Source organism: Cyclopterus lumpus, chromosome 14, assembly GCF_009769545.1.
Source record: "Cyclopterus lumpus isolate fCycLum1 chromosome 14, fCycLum1.pri, whole genome shotgun sequence".
NCBI lineage: Eukaryota > Metazoa > Chordata > Actinopteri > Perciformes > Cyclopteridae > Cyclopterus > Cyclopterus lumpus.
The window spans coordinates 15,727,107-15,744,223 of NC_046979.1; the positions used below are offsets into that span (position 1 = coordinate 15,727,107).

Sequence of the window (17,117 nt, forward strand, 5' to 3'; positions counted from 1 at the left end):
GTTCAATCTGTTTAGTAGTATTATGTATTTATCCCACCTCTAAACCATTGAGGTGGGATTGTTTTTGTATTATTATCTACCATACTGAGCAAACCCTTAATTAAGTGTGGCCCCCTTCTGTTTTTTAGGGTTTAAAAAGGGACTTTTATTCACATTTATACACAAGTAACCTTTGGCTGTGTGGTAAAAGAGTGAGAGTGCTGCTGGGGATCCTTCGGGCTGGGGGAGTGAGAGGCAGCTTCATACTGCAGCCGTGACGACGCGGCGGCTGCGGGCGGAGTCAGTCGGCCCGAACCCTCTCTTTCTGTCTGGCTGGCTGCTGTCCTGTCATCGGCCTGGGTGTGGTCTTGCAGTCAGGGGTACCGTTAGCAGGAAATCAAGCTCGAGCCATTTCACTTTAAGGCGAAACAAAGAAAAAAAACACACACACACACACTCGCACGCGCGAAAGGTTGAGATTTAGTTCTTTGTGGTCGAGCGAAAAGTAGCGTCGGTGTCCTCGCGACGGGAAAAAGGCGTTCGACTGGCGCCGTTGATCTGATGGGAAAAAAAGTTTTCTGCTGCTCTCCGTTAACTGGTCGTCTGATTTAAGAACTTTTTTATTTTTTTTTAAAAAATACAACCTGAACCGGACGTAAAAAGAAAGAAAAGATGCCGAAGACGGTAAGAATAAAAAAAAAAAAAAAAAACGCATTAACGCTATCATGTTTAAAAAAAAGAAAAAACTACCGTTCCGGTGTGTTCCTGTCTGTCGCCCTCTGGCTCCACACCGTTAGAACTGGGTGTTGTTTTATTGGCGCTGGTACTTGATATGAACCTTTTTAAAATAACCCCGACTGCATCTCCGGGACACATTGTGGTGTTTTTTTTTTAAAACACCCTTTCCATCCCCTCAGACTCATCCGAGGATTACTCGGGTACTTTCCGTTATATGTGTGCGCGTGCGCGCTCCCGCCTGTTTGTTCATAAACATTTTTAAAAAAAAGCTAAAGAAATTAGCTCCTTAAAATCGGATGCTTCATTCCGGCGTCGGGGCTCAGCGCGCCACGTTATTACGTGACGGTGAGCTTCTCTCCGCACCGGAGAGCCTCAAATCACGTTTCCTCTGTCGGCTCTCAGCGGAAGCCGGCTGTGTGGCCTGCTGCTGCCGCGGCTAACGAGCTAGGCCTCCCTTTTCACTCCGGTCCAACGAGGAGCGATTTGAACTGTCATTCGGGCCAGCTGTGCTGCCCAAATCTGGAGCAAATGGAGGCCAACTTAAAACAGGGAGGTGGCCCGAGGAGGGAGGCACTAAGAACTGCGTTATTGCCACTGTTAAGAAAAGAGGCCAAAAAGGTTGCTCCGCCGCTGTGGTTTCACACGGAGAGGCACCCAGCAGAGCTTCATGGATCTGTGCTGGTGTGGCTCTGAACAAAGAGAATGATGGTTGACTCAGACTTGACTCTTTGTTTAATTCAAACAGCATTGGGCACAGCCCGATGTGTCCGGCTCATGCATCATCCGCTGCAGACTGAAGGGAAAGTGGGCTCCAAACCCATCTCCTCTGTTTGCCTCTGGTGAGAGCATGAGTTGGGCATTGAGTCAGCACAATGCTCTTAAATGTACAAGTTCATATAGAAAATGGAAATCTGTGCGCCATCCTTATTATTCACAGTCCACGCGCTCACTCGGACAATACAATGGACATTATGCTGCAAAGAGAGACACGCAGGAGCCATGTGATGGAGCTGATGCTCTGTACAAAGACATCTAGATGTCACAGTTTAATTCGTTATTTCACTATATTAGCCAGTTATTTTCTTCAATGGAGCATCATCGGATCATCTTGTGCATTGCTACCCTTCGGAATTTACCCGCTATTATAAAAGCTATATTGTTTTGGGAAATATCATTAATTGTTATTGTAAAATGCATGTATATTTTGTCATGGTTGTCAGAGCATTAAGCCAGTATTGTGAACACATGCACTTCCAAATTACTAACACAAGTACAAATTGTACCAAAGGTTATAGCTGCTTTCTTCCTGCGGTATTGTTTCTGCTTCGACTTCCTCTGTATTATTTCCAGCTGTCAACCTGAAAAGAAAATGCCATAGCATCCTGGCATTTAAAGTGCATACTTTAGTATACTTTAGTATGCACTTTAAAACGGTTTAGTTCATAGTTTAATCATATCAGCCTTTTAAAATAAACGTCACAGAGCCATTTTATACAGTCAAATGTTGCTACTGGGGCAATTAACATGTATGTGTTATTAGTAGGAGTAATTACAACAAATTGGCACATTTATTCATTAAATGGTGCTTTAAATTTTGAAGTGGACAACAAAAATAAAGCAGTGAAACATAATAGTCATATAGGGTCGGTATCCTGTTTGTGGTCGGGGGACTTTCTGATGATCTGTGCTACACCTGAGCTTAGAGAAATTAACATTGTTAATGTGTCTCACTGCAAGTGTTTACTATTCTCTTTAAATGCATTTTAGTCCTTCACTTGGCATATGTCTCTGTGCCAAGTATCTGCAGAGGGACAGTGTACAACACTAGTAGCCTGTATGACGTGTAGCAGCTACTGAAGGAACAGCTGGGGACCCGACAGACCTCTAAAGAATCTGTTTGGCACGATCAGTTCACATTAGCGCCGGGAAAGGGCAGCTGTGTCGTAGAGAGCTTCGCTTGTACATAATAAAGAGTTCGCACAGAGGAAACTAGTAGTGGACAGCGTAGATGGTCAAGAGGAAGCAGCAAGATCTTCTCAAAATAAACAGCGACAAAGAATGATGACCTAGGCTTGTGGGATATCTACACAACAAGGCAACATTAAACATATAAACTAGGGACCCCCAAGAGAAGTTATTTTGTCTCCTTTGTATGGATCCGGCAACGTAATGCATCAGTGATGAAATTGTTAAAACCCAGACCTGTTATTGCAACACTCAGTGGCCCATTTCCTTTGGTAAAGCCATGTGAAGACGCCGTAGACACGACGTATGAAAGAAAGAAGTCGGACATTGATTCAGCAAATGATCCAAAGCTAACGCCGTCCAGTGAAAGTTGTTTCCCCCGATTTGTAGTCACATCCACAACAAACCGGGCCAGGGAGAGAAATCCATTCTATTCTTTCAAAATAGCGTTTTCCTTCATGAACTGTTTTGGTGATTTTATTCGGGGGTTTTGGTTAACTATAACAACTTTGATGTCTCACAGAGGCAATAATTATTGAGAAACTGAGTTTGGACCCCTCTTGGCGGTGCTTAAGTTTCCCAAGGAAGTCATGTTGTGACTCAAGGTTTCTGCTCTTACATCAGTTCCTCTCCGGTAATTTCCTTGCCTGCAGCCTTATAAGGACTTTCACATCACAGTCGAGCTATTCTCCTCCCTGCTTTCCCCGAGCGCGGTCCTCAGATGCCATGCTCCACTTTAGATTGCATTACAGCAGTGCAACAAGTTCAGGACCTACTGTCGGTCTGTGTTTATCAGTGTTACTTTACATTTGAGTGGATATTAGTTTTACATTTAGATAGTTTAAATAATATTCTGTCTGGCTTTATTGCTCAAGTCTAACCCCATGATTTAAAGTAAAACACTTACTGTATTGCCGAATGGGCCTTAACCACAGTAACAGTTTGCTTTCTATTTGCTATTTAAACAATATAATGAATGTCAGTGTAAGTTCAGCAGACAGACAGTTTTTAATTATTCACAAGTGGTGAATCACATTAACACATAGACGGCACCGTCTTATCCACAAATACAGAAACAGCCTACTGTTATAACACAAAATGTGAGCCTAACTTACCATTATAGCCCGGTATGTAGAAACCATGACAGATGCTGTTTTCTTGTTAGCCGGACCAAACCTTTAACAAGTGTGGCGGTGGAGAAATGGTAAATGGAAACACCCAGCGGTATGCAAGCAGGGGATTAAATAAGTCTGTATAGTGCACATAGCAGAGCAGATTAACAGTGTGTGTAGAGGTGGTGGACAAACTACAATCACAACCTTTTACACAAGTAGTGAGTTCAATGTTCTCTGTTTGGAGGTAGTGAGAAAATCCAACTTCTGAAAGTAAGTTCTTTGTTATTATTCATTTATTATTTTTACTTTTAATATATACTTAATATCCTCTATTTTTTCTGGATTTCTAAAGCTGCTGTTGGAATAAAATAAAGCATTTTAACCATTTTCTGTTAAGATCATCTAAGTTTTTTTTTAATTGGATATAATCTCCCATTGGAGACATTCAAATAGTATTACAATTACACATTACAAAGACATGAGAGATGAATGTTATGATTATTTTTGACAATCATTGTAATGAAAGTGTCTAGTACAACCTTCAAGCTGGCAAAGTTCAAACTGTGTACATAATGAGAGAATAGCATAAGCAGAGCACTACAGTCGACATAATAGTGCATCGCTGCACACGGCAAACAGAAGAGCCTGTGGTTTGTATCCGTTTTGTGATTGTAGGGATTGGATTATGCTGGAAACATGGCATTAGGTTTAAATACTTGTATTAGGTATATAAAATGTATATTGGAAAAAGAACATGGTCAGACAGGTATTATACCTACACGTTGCCACCTGGTCTTTTTGTTGAGTCTACATACTTTTGTGTATATGTCTGTAACAATACAACATTTGCCTTTGATCCAAAAGGAGACTTGGCAGACAAAACCAGTTGGGATTAAACAGCCCTTACTTGGTCAGTAGGAGGCTTTACAGTTGGCAACAAGATGGCAGACACAGTTGGCAAACAAATGCAGGGGTCAAAAGGAAGGCGACATGTCATCAGAATAAAGGAGAGCTGAACAAGTTCAGAACAATGCTGAGGCAACATTTGTCAATTGGCGAGGAGTAGTAACACCTGACTGATTTAAATAACAGGATTATTGTGGTAAAGGACAGCTGTGTTGGCTGGTGATAAGTCAGGTTAACATATAGTAAACAGGAGATAATAAGAGTCCATCAACAGGATGTTGATGGACTCTTATTAGGGACGCGATTTATCTTTAAAAAAGTTGTTGTGGGAACCAGTTTGAATAGACCTTTTGCCCTTTGTGTTTACTGTCCCCTGCTTGGAGAGAATCCTCATCCTCTTCTCCATCCTCCCTCTTCCTGTCCCCCAGTCTCTTCTCTTCAGCCACAGGGTTTCTTCACGGTCAGACTAGCTGTAACAAGAGCTCTCGTGTTTTTAATTACCAGGATCTAAAATTGTTTTTTGTAGTATAGATACTTTCCTGCTGGCATGCTGCAAAGTCAGTACTGCAGTGGAGGGTAATGTGTGTGTAAGGGCTTTAAGGGATGTATAAACATGCTTGTTGTCCTTTCACACGGTTTCCCTTTTAGTACTGGCTTCAAGCGATAACATTAACATAGCTTGTTAGGATGTGGCTCAAAACAGATTGGGTCATCCCATCACATTTTCACACTTCATATTCAGCTTGACATTATACCTAATAACTGTTGACTGTGTGTAGCTGGGAGGGACATGTTAGAACGAAGATTTACCATACTAACTACCCTATATTCACATTTTACTTTAACTGGATTGAAGCCAACTTTGTTTTTGTCGCCTCTCACATCCGCGGCTCGTCTGTCAGATCAGCTGTGAATCGGGTCAGGGTAGGTGTCAATGGCATGGTCGCCGTGGTTAACAGGGTGGGTCCATTGTTAACGAGATGTTCAGCGTAGTTGCTGACCTTGTGTGACTGCCGTGGACGCCACATGACTCAGAAGTACAACTCAGATTTGGCTCCCGTCTTGTGTAGTCGTGCCATTTGTTATATATATATTCTTAAGGTGGCACATTACATGTGCTGCTTCTCTCAGTTGACCACTCAAATTAAGCGGGTGTTGTGCACAGAGTTGACAACAATCCTGCTCGCAAACCTTTTTTTTCTTTTAAGGGGATGTTCCCACATAAAAGATGTTTGATTAAATTGCAGCTCAGTGGAGAAAACATTTAGCTACAGACTGTATTTGTATCACTGGGTCTGTTCAGGGCTTTACTGCTTTCTGCTGGTCTCTTGATAGGGTTCATACAGCTTTCAATATCGTCAGTCATAAAGCTCTCATGTTTTCGGTTTTACCTTTCTTTCATTGCCAGTTGAGTTTATCAGTTAGAGTTTTCAGCATTACAATATGCACGATTACTGCTTGTTTTAAGTTGTAATTAATCTAATATTAAGTCTACCTTTATGGAGACTCTTTTTTTAAATACAATGGATTTCATCCTTGTGGCATTTCTCTGTGGATGCAGATATGTCGCTCTGTTGGACGGTTTGTTGGTCCACCAATTTCGTCAGACTAAAATAAAAACTACGGGTCGTCATGAAATTTGGTTCAGCCATTCATGTTCTCACCAGGATGAATTGTATTAATGTTGGTGGTCCCTTAAAATGAAATCTAGTGCCAACATCAAGTCAACATTTCCATTTGTCTGCTACGTTGGCTTATTGCTAATTAGCAAATGTTAGCATGCTAATACGCTAAAGCAAGATGGTTAACATTATACCTGACGTTAGCTCAATGCACCACTGTATTTGAATTGATGTGGTGAAGAGTTTTTTTTATAGTTATAATGTATTGTGATAACCTAAGTTAACTTGAAACTAGATGTAAATCTGATTTGACTACATATACATTTTATTAAATAAGTCAATATACCATATCACTTTGTTTTTTCTTATGATTTAATGTCAGTAAATTAGTTTTGAATTAGTTATGAAGTGATGAGTTGGTTTGATAACTCAAAGGCAAGTTAAACTAACACAAGGAAATTAGGCCTTATGGGTTTTTGTGACACCGCTGTATGAATAAGGATGAAGTTTTCAGAGATATTAGAAATAACCCAAAGTTTCTAGCAGCCAGTGACGTGGAGAACTCTTGAAAAGAGCTTCATGCTACAGAGGTGATTCCACGAGCCAATAGCTCGTCAAAAAGTGAGTCAGAAACAACTCTATAACAGAGTTGGTCTTTATGCCTCTAGCTTTTTTTAAAGTTGTTTAAGTCTTGCTGTGGTTAAAATAACAGATGAGAATAGGTCATGGAAACTTGACGCGTTGTCCTGAGGGGGGTGTTTTTGAGCATGTCCTAATAATAGGGTGTTAAGTGTTTTTGAATTCTGGCCATGAAAGACACACCCTAACCAGGCAGAAAATGTTTGGGTGCAGTTCCCTTTTCCTGCAGAATTAGCAGGAAATGAAAGCGCTGAAACCCCAGTAGGTTATGAACTGAACTCTAATCTACACACTGAAGAAACGGACGTTCATGAAAGTTCATAGTTTTCCATTTAAAGTGGTATATGTCTCGGTGACTTGAGGTTCAGTGGAGGCCCAGATTGTAGGTTTCACCACAACTACTTTCTGCTGCTCGTGATGACAGGATGTGAGATGAGGGGCAAGTATCCTGAGCAGTAAATGGGGTCCTGCTGACATGAATGGGAAAGAACGCAACACTCATCAGCCCCGCAACTGGGAAATAATGCATACCATTGTTGTCCCGGGCAGGCGTGGGCCTCCGCCTGCACAGTTATTTCCCAATGGACATGCTCGCAGCTGTTGTCGTCATTTCTAAGAGGACAGAGAAAATGAGAAAGGCCTACATGGTCAGTTCACTCAGTACAGAATCGATTTATTCTCTGGGCGACCTCAGTGAAATGGGGCTTTAGGGTTAAATATATTCACATTCATAACTCTTGACACATCCTTTTGCAATACGCACAACCCTTTTCAGTCTCTTGAATAAAGCAGTGCCCCACTAGCTAAATAACCAGCTGTCACTAAGCGTGTTACCTGACAAGGATGAACCTATTTATCAAAGTTGTTAAATTGTGCTTGGGCAGATAGCTTAGCAGAAAGCTGACAGCTTGTCGATACATGACAGGATGTAGGCGAGTCTCATGAGAGTTCAGTGTTCGGCAGCAGTGCCTCGCAGCCACCAGAGGATGTGGTTACTTCCTGTAGATAAGTTCTATACTGAGACGGGGCCAGATTGGCAGGTTTGTCGTAGACGAGGCGGGATCGTCAGACGTGAGCTTTCATGAATTCTACATACATCAACATTTTTCAGGGTTAATGCTGCCGCGTGTCTGGTGGAGTGTGTGTGCATGGAGGGTCGTGGGTGCGATGCACCGCTGCGGCTTGTGCACAGCCAAGTCTATTAAAACATTCCCAACAGCTTAATTCAATTATCAGCTGATGAACCACTGTACGAATTTGTTAGTATTTATTCTTTTCTAATACGTTTCTTTTGGCATTCTGATGATTTAATTTTTTATATATTAAACCACTAAGGGGCAACAGTGAGCCATTTTTAAATTCTATATATTAGTTATTTATTTTAATCAAAGCATTAAGGGATTCAGTGTTTCCTTGCTGTACTTTGAGGCTTGATGTGTGTATTCGGAGTCATTTAAAAACAAAAGTCAGAGACTTGATCTGTGAACTCTGACCGCTCAAAGAGGTAAACGTGAAACACAAAAGTAATCTCCTGATAATGCCAAGAATGATAATAAAGATATATATATATATATATATATATATATATATATATATATATATATATATATATATATATATATACAGGTAATTTGCTCTTTTGGATTTCAGCACAAGATATACGTGAGATGTTTATTTATTTAAAAATCCAATGCTCTCTCTTTCTCAGATTAGTGTCCGAGTCACTACAATGGATGCTGAACTGGAATTTGCCATTCAGCCAAATACAACAGGAAAGCAACTCTTTGACCAGGTAAGAAAAACAGATGACTTGTGACTGCGATGTGAGTCCTATAGCGACAGTGACACATTTTTTATCAAATGTAATTTGGAAACACAAGTTATGGAATGTGTTTAGTTTTTTCTGTGATTTTCTACATTTAGATAAATAAACTATTTCATGACAAATAATTAGTTTACAGTGGCATGATGATGGCACAGTTCACTGTGTGCTCGTGTTCTGTTGAGGACGCACTTTACACAATACTTCTACTTTCATGTTTCCAGGTTGTTAAGACCATCGGGCTGCGAGAGGTTTGGTACTTTGGACTCCAGTACCAGGATACAAAGGGGTTCTCCACATGGCTCAAGCTCAATAAGAAGGCGAGATGCTCCGTTGTTTTGCTTCCCTACAATGTCTAAAACAATATCGGTTTCAAAATGTAACTATTCTGTTGAACTCGAGGCTATTTACAGAAGTGTAACCTCTACCCGTCACCCGTGTCACGCTTTATTTTAGGTGACAGCACAGGATGTGAGGAAGGAAAGCCCGCTGCTGTTTAAGTTCCGCGCCAAGTTTTTCCCTGAGGACGTGACTGAGGAGTTAATCCAGGATGCCACACAGCGGCTGTTCTTCCTGCAGGTGAAGGAGGGAATCTTAAACGACGACATCTACTGCCCTCCAGAGACGGCAGTCCTCCTGGCATCCTACGCTGTGCAGGCCAAGTATGCTGACTACAACAAGGAAGTCCACACGCCAGGCTATCTGTCCAGCGAACAGCTGCTCCCGCAGAGGTAACACAGGTGTATGGCCCCGTTTTAATGTGGTGGTCAACGTCAGCTAGATGTCACTTTTTGTGTTTGTATGAGACGTGTGTCTCTGCATGGCTCCTGACTCTCTGATGTCTCATCTCCTCAGAGTTCTGGACCAGCACAAACTCAACAAGGACCAGTGGGAGGAAAGGATTCAAGTGTGGCACGAAGAACACAAGAGCATGATGAGGTAATGTGCACGTTTGAAGAAGAGACCGGCTCGCTTTAATTGTCTTGGTTTGTTTTTAGCCTTGACGAGACCTTACGTCTTAGGCTCCTGATTGTGGACTACCCTGTGCTTCCAACTCAAAGCTCCAACATCTCCGGCTTTTGTGTGCTCCTTATTCCCTCCTCCATGTCGCACTGATTAAAGACACTTTTTTTTATCCACAGAGAGGAGTCCATGATGGAGTATCTGAAGATCGCTCAAGATCTGGAGATGTACGGAGTCAATTACTTCAACATCAAGAATAAGAAAGGAACAGAACTGTTTTTGGGAGTGGACGCTTTGGGGCTCAACATCTATGAACAAAATGACAAGTAAGTGATTCTACAACACTGTGAAGTTGCCGTGAATTTACACATTCAGCATAATTTGTGTCTATTCTCATAACTAGTCCAATGTCATGCAGCTGACAGTCTTTTTGCATTGTCTTCAACAGAATGACTCCCAAAATTGGATTTCCTTGGAGTGAAATAAGGAACATTTCCTTTAATGACAAGAAGTTTGTCATTAAACCAATTGACAAGAAAGCTCCCGTATGTTAACCCGTAATAACGAACAACTTCTTAACAGTTGATAATTCATCTGTGTGTGTATCACTCCTAATCTCCTATACCTGTAATGTCGCTGTTTTAGGACTTTGTATTCTATGCGCCTAGACTGCGCATCAACAAGCGCATTCTGGCTCTTTGCATGGGCAACCACGAGCTGTACATGCGCCGCCGCAAACCTGACACCATTGAAGTGCAGCAGATGAAGGCTCAGGCTCGGGAGGAGAAGAATCACAAGAAGATGGAGAAGTAAGAGACACAAGCTGTTGTAGAGACGTTTGAAACCATTCTACCACTGTAAATGTACCAAACATGTATTATGCATGTGTAAACTCCTGTATTTTTAAATACCGTGTGTATAATAGAGGAATGATGTGCTCAAAAGATTATGATTACCGTTTATTCCATTGCATCTTGTTTACTGTTTCAATTAGAGCTCTGCTGGAGAACGAAAAGAGGAGACGAGAACTTGCAGAAAAGGAAAAGGAAAAGATTGAAAAGGAAAAGGAGGAATTAATGGAGAGGTTAAAGCAGATCGAGGAGCAGACGAAAAAAGCCCAACAAGGTGGGTGACCAGTTAGAAAGGCTTTGCGGGTTCTACTGACAGTGTTTTCTCTCACACAATGCTGACCTTTAGTGCTTCCCTGTGTGTGTGTGTGTGTGTGTGTGTGTGTGTCTGCACAGAGCTGGAGGAGCAAACGCAGAGGGCTCTGGAGTTGGAGCTGGAGAGGAAGACGGCTCAGGAGGAGGCTGGACGTCTGGAGGCTGATCTGAAGGGCGCTGAGGACGCCAAGGTGGCGCTGCTGCAGCAGTCAGAGAACCAGATGAAGAACCAAGAACACCTGGTCAGTTATCCAAAACCATGTGGAAAGAAACGAGTGTTCTGACGCGACAAATGTCATTAACAAGAAAAACTAAAAGCAAACGTCCTTTCAGGCGACAGAGTTGGCTGATCTGACTTCCAAGATTTCCATCCTGGAGGATGCCAAGAAAAAGAAGGAAGAAGAGGCAGTGGAGTGGCAAGAGAAGGTGAGGGCCGAGTCGCCACTTTTTATACTATTTATACCTTCCTTTGAATACAGTGGTAAGTGGTTATAGTTGTTGAAGGTTAAAGTACAAAGGAGAGGACTGTGTCACGCTCAACACTAGAACTGATGACATGAAAAGAAAGTGTTTGAGTTTTTATGCAATGCAAATGACCGGCGTCCACAGCAGCATGAATAGGTAGTTACATGTACACAGACAACTACATTACTTCATCATCCCCCTCTGTCAGTTGTTAAAAACTCAAATGATGCATTACAACCGTCATGCGTAGTGACGTGAGACATCCACTCCATAGTGGCTCATACCACTATGGGATGCATTATAGTGATTTTACTGTGGCCCACCTGTTAACCAAGTGGTACCGTCATTTCCGGGAAGTCATATATACGGCAACATAAATAAACACATATTGGCAGCTGTGTGATGATGTAAACAGCTGTGCAAGTCTTCAGAATGAGCTCAATGTGGACGTGGCAGAAATGAGTTGGTTAATCAATCTGATATTCTGCTGACCACGTTGACCCACGGTGAGGACCGGCATTCCTGAGGACTTGTTGTTGCGTGTTCTTGGGGGAGGGGTGCAAACTCACAGCTTGCCTAGCCTCTTTTTAGGTAAAGACCATATGTGCCAGGCCAGCCCCCTTCTTCTTTATGGCCAGTGTGACTCGTGCTGTTTGCGGCGGTGAGGGCCGTCTTTGTGTGAAGGAAACCCAGTCGTAACTCGTGTGCACCATTTATGATATTCCATTTTGAAGTGCTGGTTTCCATCTCGTGCATTTTTGGCAAACAGTGTAGTTTCAGTTGAAATTCCAGTCTCTCTTATAATTGGCTCTTCTTGCTGGCTGCTCACAGCACAAGCACTCTGTTTTCACTCTGTCAGCGGATTTTGTAGCACAAGTTGTCCTCTATGGCTGAAGTGGATTGTTAGGGTCTTAAATAGATTGTTTAAATTCAATTTAGTGTCCAAAATATTATAATCTGCACAGCCAGCAATGTAGAAGTTGAAATTACTTTTCCTCTAGCGCCACCATCAGGTTCACAGTGTTTGACATTAGAGAAAACTATGGGATGGTTTTCCCACAGGATGGATGGTGCTCTATGGAAGCAGGACTTCTTTAAAAATAAAAACAAATAGCACCTCACCTCATTGGCGCTCTCGGTTCCCTCAGGCCACCACGGTGCAGGAGGACCTGGAGAAGACCAAAGAGGAGCTCAGAAACAAGGTGATGGTGGCTCACGTTCAGGAGCCCCTCAACGCAGAGAACGAGCACGACGAGAACGACGAGAGCAGCGCTGAGGCCAGCGCCGAGTTCGGAGCCGCCGTCACGTACAAGGACCGCAGCGAAGAGGAGCGCATGACGGAGGCCGAGAAGAACGAGCGCTTGCAGAAACATCTACTCGTAAGTCTTCGCTTGTACATCGTAGACGAGTTGCGTTGGATCCGTCGATGAATGATCGGATCGATGGATCCGAAGGCTGATTTTAAAAGTTCGATCTTATAGGACACATGGCTGCATTTTAGAGTTCTTTAAAAAAAAAAAAAAAACTGTTTTGTTAAGTAGAATGAATAAATGTGATGAAGTAAATGTTACTGACTAAGAAAACATGTGGGTCTCTTTACTGCTTTCCTTCCTTCAGTTTGTCAGCTTCAGTGGTACAAGTAGTTTTTTTATTAATGCACTGAAGATGAAAGACGCTGGCAGGTCTCATAGACTGATGAGGTGCATCTATCACCTCATCTTGATTGCTCCTCAATGAACCTATTTTTTCCGATAAAGGATAAAAAGAAAGATTAAGAGAAACAGATGATATAGAGGAGTTACACAGGATTGTTACATTTAAAACTGATGTGGTTAGCGCAGGAACAGATGTGACTCACGATGTTTGCACACTCAGGGTTGAAGAATGAGTCTCATCTGTTCATGATAACAAACTGCTGTATTAATACCACTGTGTTGTTCCCAGGCTTTGAGCTCAGAGCTGGCCATCGCTCGGGACGAGAGCAAGAAAACAGTGAACGACATGATCCATGCAGAGAACATGAAGGCGGGACGAGACAAGTACAAAACCCTCCGACAGATCCGGTCGGGAAACACCAAACAGCGCATTGACGAGTTTGAGTGCATGTGATGTCTGCACACCCCGACGCCAAAGCCCACCCAGCTGGGCCTCTCTGCCTGGACTGCAGTCCTGCATCACACAAGCTGTTTCCTCTGCACCCAAATAAATCAGATCCTCAACATGACATGGTTGCACAAGCACAGCACAATGTACACATATGGATCTGGAAAACTCCATTTGTTATCATTCCTAACTTTGAATTTAGGCAAGTTACTGGTTGAAAAGGGACAAACTGTATTGTATTAGTTTCATTCCTCACAAGGGGCTTATGTAGCATATTAGTAATGGGCTCACGCCTCATTTCATGACACATTGAGTAAGCATTTTTAATTTCTTTCTATATTTCTGTCACGTTTTTGTATCATGATTTAAAAATAAAAGGCTCCGAGACCAATCCAAATTTCAGATTGAAAACTGTGCCCGCAGACGTATCGCTGCCGTTCACATGCAACGGTTCTTCACAGCAAGCTGGACGTAAATGTTTCTCCCGCGATCCGCTGATCATAGTTTTAATGCCAAATGCACTGTAATCTGTCGATGAAGAGCAGTAACAGAGCAGTATTATGTTTTTGCAATTTCCCTTTAAATGGACTCACTGATCATTTGAGTGTATTCTGAATCTGCCTACTGTTACAAATCATTCAGTATTTACACCCCACTCAAGAGGTGATATTAAAGATCAATTTCATTACATTTTTTTTTTGTCTGAGTTTACATTTACGAACACCTTCAAGTCAGTTTGCAATCCCGAGGGTTTAGAGTCAATGTTGCTGTGTTAGTCAGTGCCATCATCTAGTTGAATCAGCATTCAATACAACATTGAAGTTGATCTTACTGTACCTTTAAGAGTTTTACCTTAGTTCTATTCCTCTGCTTTTATTTTTTGATTCTGCTTATTTGTGAGGAGCCTGTTGGATAATTAAAATATATATATTTTTGCATTGCTATAACCAGTTCAGCATTAGGAATTACACTGTAGTTGTCACACATAAAATCATCTGTAAAAGTTGTAGTTTAATCTTACATTCTCGCTCATGTGTTTTACTCACAGATGAGAAGTTTCCTTCTACTAAATCTCAATAGAATTTGATGCGTAGAATAAAAATAATTTCATTCAACATGCACTGGAAAACCATAGCTTACATTTGCAAATCGAGTCAAGACACACTCGCTGTCCCAGATGGGCACCGTCTCCAATGCATGCATTTTTGATATACTGTATGTATTTAATTACGTTTGTGTATTTTGTAATTTGGATTTTTCAGAAGTGGTAGAACTATGTAAGGTGGAAAAACACCACTGAGGATATTTTTGTATTATAAAACCTAGGAGTTCTTGTCAAAGTAACAGTTTTAGTTCAGAGCGAACATCTTTTTGAAAACAGTATTTTGGTGTTAACTAATAGCTCAGTGCTGTGATAGTAAGCTGATGGAACAAGCAACACCCAAAGCCTGCGATTGGACCAATGAAAAGCCGGATGCAACAGGAGGCAAAATGCCGTGAATGGACATTTTTAACCAGGCCAAAACATTTTTGCATGAAAAAGAACAAAAACTTCCATGTGTCATTTGTTCCATATTTCATTTTGTGATGCAGACATGCGAAGGGTTTTGCTTGTTCTCAGATATTTAGACTTGAGTGTTTGAAAGATTTATTTACACTATTTTGCAAGTTCAAAGTTTAGATTTATTTTAATTTTATTTAGAGATTTCTCATATTGAATGAACTTTTGTCATTTGTACCCAGATGCATTTTGATATTCAGTATTCTCGCCCATTGCTGCGTAAAGTTCTTGTTCCATGAAATGTAAAAGTGCAGTCGTTGCTATTTGGGATACCTTCCCATGCCTTTTGACAATAACTTGTATAATGCGGCGCTCTATGTTCTACCTGAAGCACCATGTATTGACAGCCTTCTTTTGAGAATCATGTGTGAAAAATAAATGTATTAAAAGATGCTGCTCAATATTTTGTCTTGAATCAAAAAGGACTGAAACGTAATATTGTAAATTGACAGACAGTGCCTTGCCCAGGTTTTCCATCAGATCTTGCCTCTTCAAGTCTTCCTTTCACCAATGAATAAAAGTCAAATTAAATTATTTTTTTTCCTCAGACTTATTTCCTTACTATTAGAACCACCGCTTCAACTGAAGTAGAAAACCATTTGAATAAGTCGTGTCTCATAAGCATCCTCATACTCCTTTAGGTTTATCATGTCATACATTTAATCTGTTAAAATGCTTACATTAGGTCTATAACGCAGCGCTCACTCCTCAGATCCACCTTTGGTTTATAGCATCCAGCTACCATCACCCCTGCAGTTCTACAATGAGCCACAGGATGGCAGTTTACCCTCAGTCTTCACTCGGTGACATGGCAACAATTTAAAAAGTTCACTCAGGTCAATGAACATTTGGGTGATGATATTAGGACTGTCATTAATATTTAATGCCATGTTATGAGAAAATATACATATATGCATGCATACATATACACACACACACACACACACCAATACATACATACATAAACACAGACATACCAATACATACACACACACGCAAATATATACACACACTGTTATGTGCGCAGCTGCAGGGCACTGGACCCAAATGCCGTCAACACTGGAAAAGGCAACTTTAATGCTCAACAGGATTCAAACAAAACAGGCTCACACACATGGTCTTCAATGATCTAGACCAGACGAACCGACAAAGGGGAAAGACACGAACAGGACTTAAATACACAGGGCTGGTGCAGATGATTGGACACAGGAGGAAACAATGAGGGACAGGGCAGACAATCACAGGGACAGGAAGTGCAGAGAAACAGAGGACACGAGAGACAAGGACTTCAAAATAAAACAGGAAACACGACACACGACACAACACTACAGATCCTGACACACACAGACATACACACAGAGACACACATACATACATACATACATACATACATACATACATACACACACACATACATACATACAGAGACACACATACATACATAGACACATACATACATACATACACACAGAGACATACATACATACATACACACAGAGACATACACACACACATACATACATACACACATACACACAGAGACACACATACATACATACATACATACACACACACATACATACAGAGACATACATACATACATACACACAGAGACATACATACATACACACAGAGACATACACACACACATACATGTATGTATGTATATACATACACATGTATGTATGTATATACATACATACATACATACATACATACACACACACATACACACACATGCATACATTCACACATACATACACACATACACACACACACACACATACACACACACACATACACACATACATACACACATACACACATACACTCATACATATGTTTGTATGTATATATATATACACGCATCACACATACATACATACACACACACATGCATACATTCACACATTCACACATACACACATACACACATCACTACACAAAATCCAGATCCTGATCAAATCGAAAATTGTTCTGCAAATTAGTTTTCGTCCAATGTCACATATTTAGAATGTGTATTGATCCCAAAGTGGAGAAATTCTATGGGGAGAGCAGGGATTGAACTCAGTACCT

At 41.3% G+C, this 17,117-nt stretch overlaps 1 protein-coding gene across 2 annotated transcripts; it reads left to right on the forward strand.

Annotated features, from left to right (window-relative positions):
* The first annotated feature begins 263 nt into the window (after positions 1–263).
* Positions 264–15,433, forward strand: LOC117742310 (moesin-like). Of its 2 annotated transcripts, XM_034549478.1 has the most exons (13): positions 264–663; positions 8,673–8,756; positions 9,011–9,106; positions 9,243–9,517; positions 9,642–9,725; positions 9,929–10,075; positions 10,198–10,294; positions 10,395–10,558; positions 10,744–10,874; positions 10,994–11,154; positions 11,246–11,338; positions 12,526–12,756; positions 13,322–15,433. In XM_034549478.1, the coding sequence occupies exons 1-13, from the start codon at positions 652–654 to the stop codon at positions 13,484–13,486; spliced, it is 1,740 nt and encodes a 579-aa protein (XP_034405369.1). In that variant the 5' UTR covers positions 264–651; the 3' UTR covers positions 13,487–15,433. The 2 variants fall into 2 exon arrangements, with proteins under 2 accessions (XP_034405369.1, XP_034405370.1); XM_034549479.1 differs by lacking the exons at positions 264–663; positions 9,011–9,106; positions 9,243–9,517 and having other exon boundaries at positions 8,698–8,756.
* Positions 15,434–17,117: the final 1,684 nt, after the last annotated feature.

Coding starts and splice junctions, on each gene's coding strand:
- LOC117742310 (XM_034549478.1), top strand. Junction 8,757..9,010: donor GAAAGCAACTCTTTGACCAG/GTAAGAAAAACA, acceptor TCATGTTTCCAG/GTTGTTAAGACCATCGGGCT. Junction 11,339..12,525: donor CAGTGGAGTGGCAAGAGAAG/GTGAGGGCCGAG, acceptor CGGTTCCCTCAG/GCCACCACGGTGCAGGAGGA.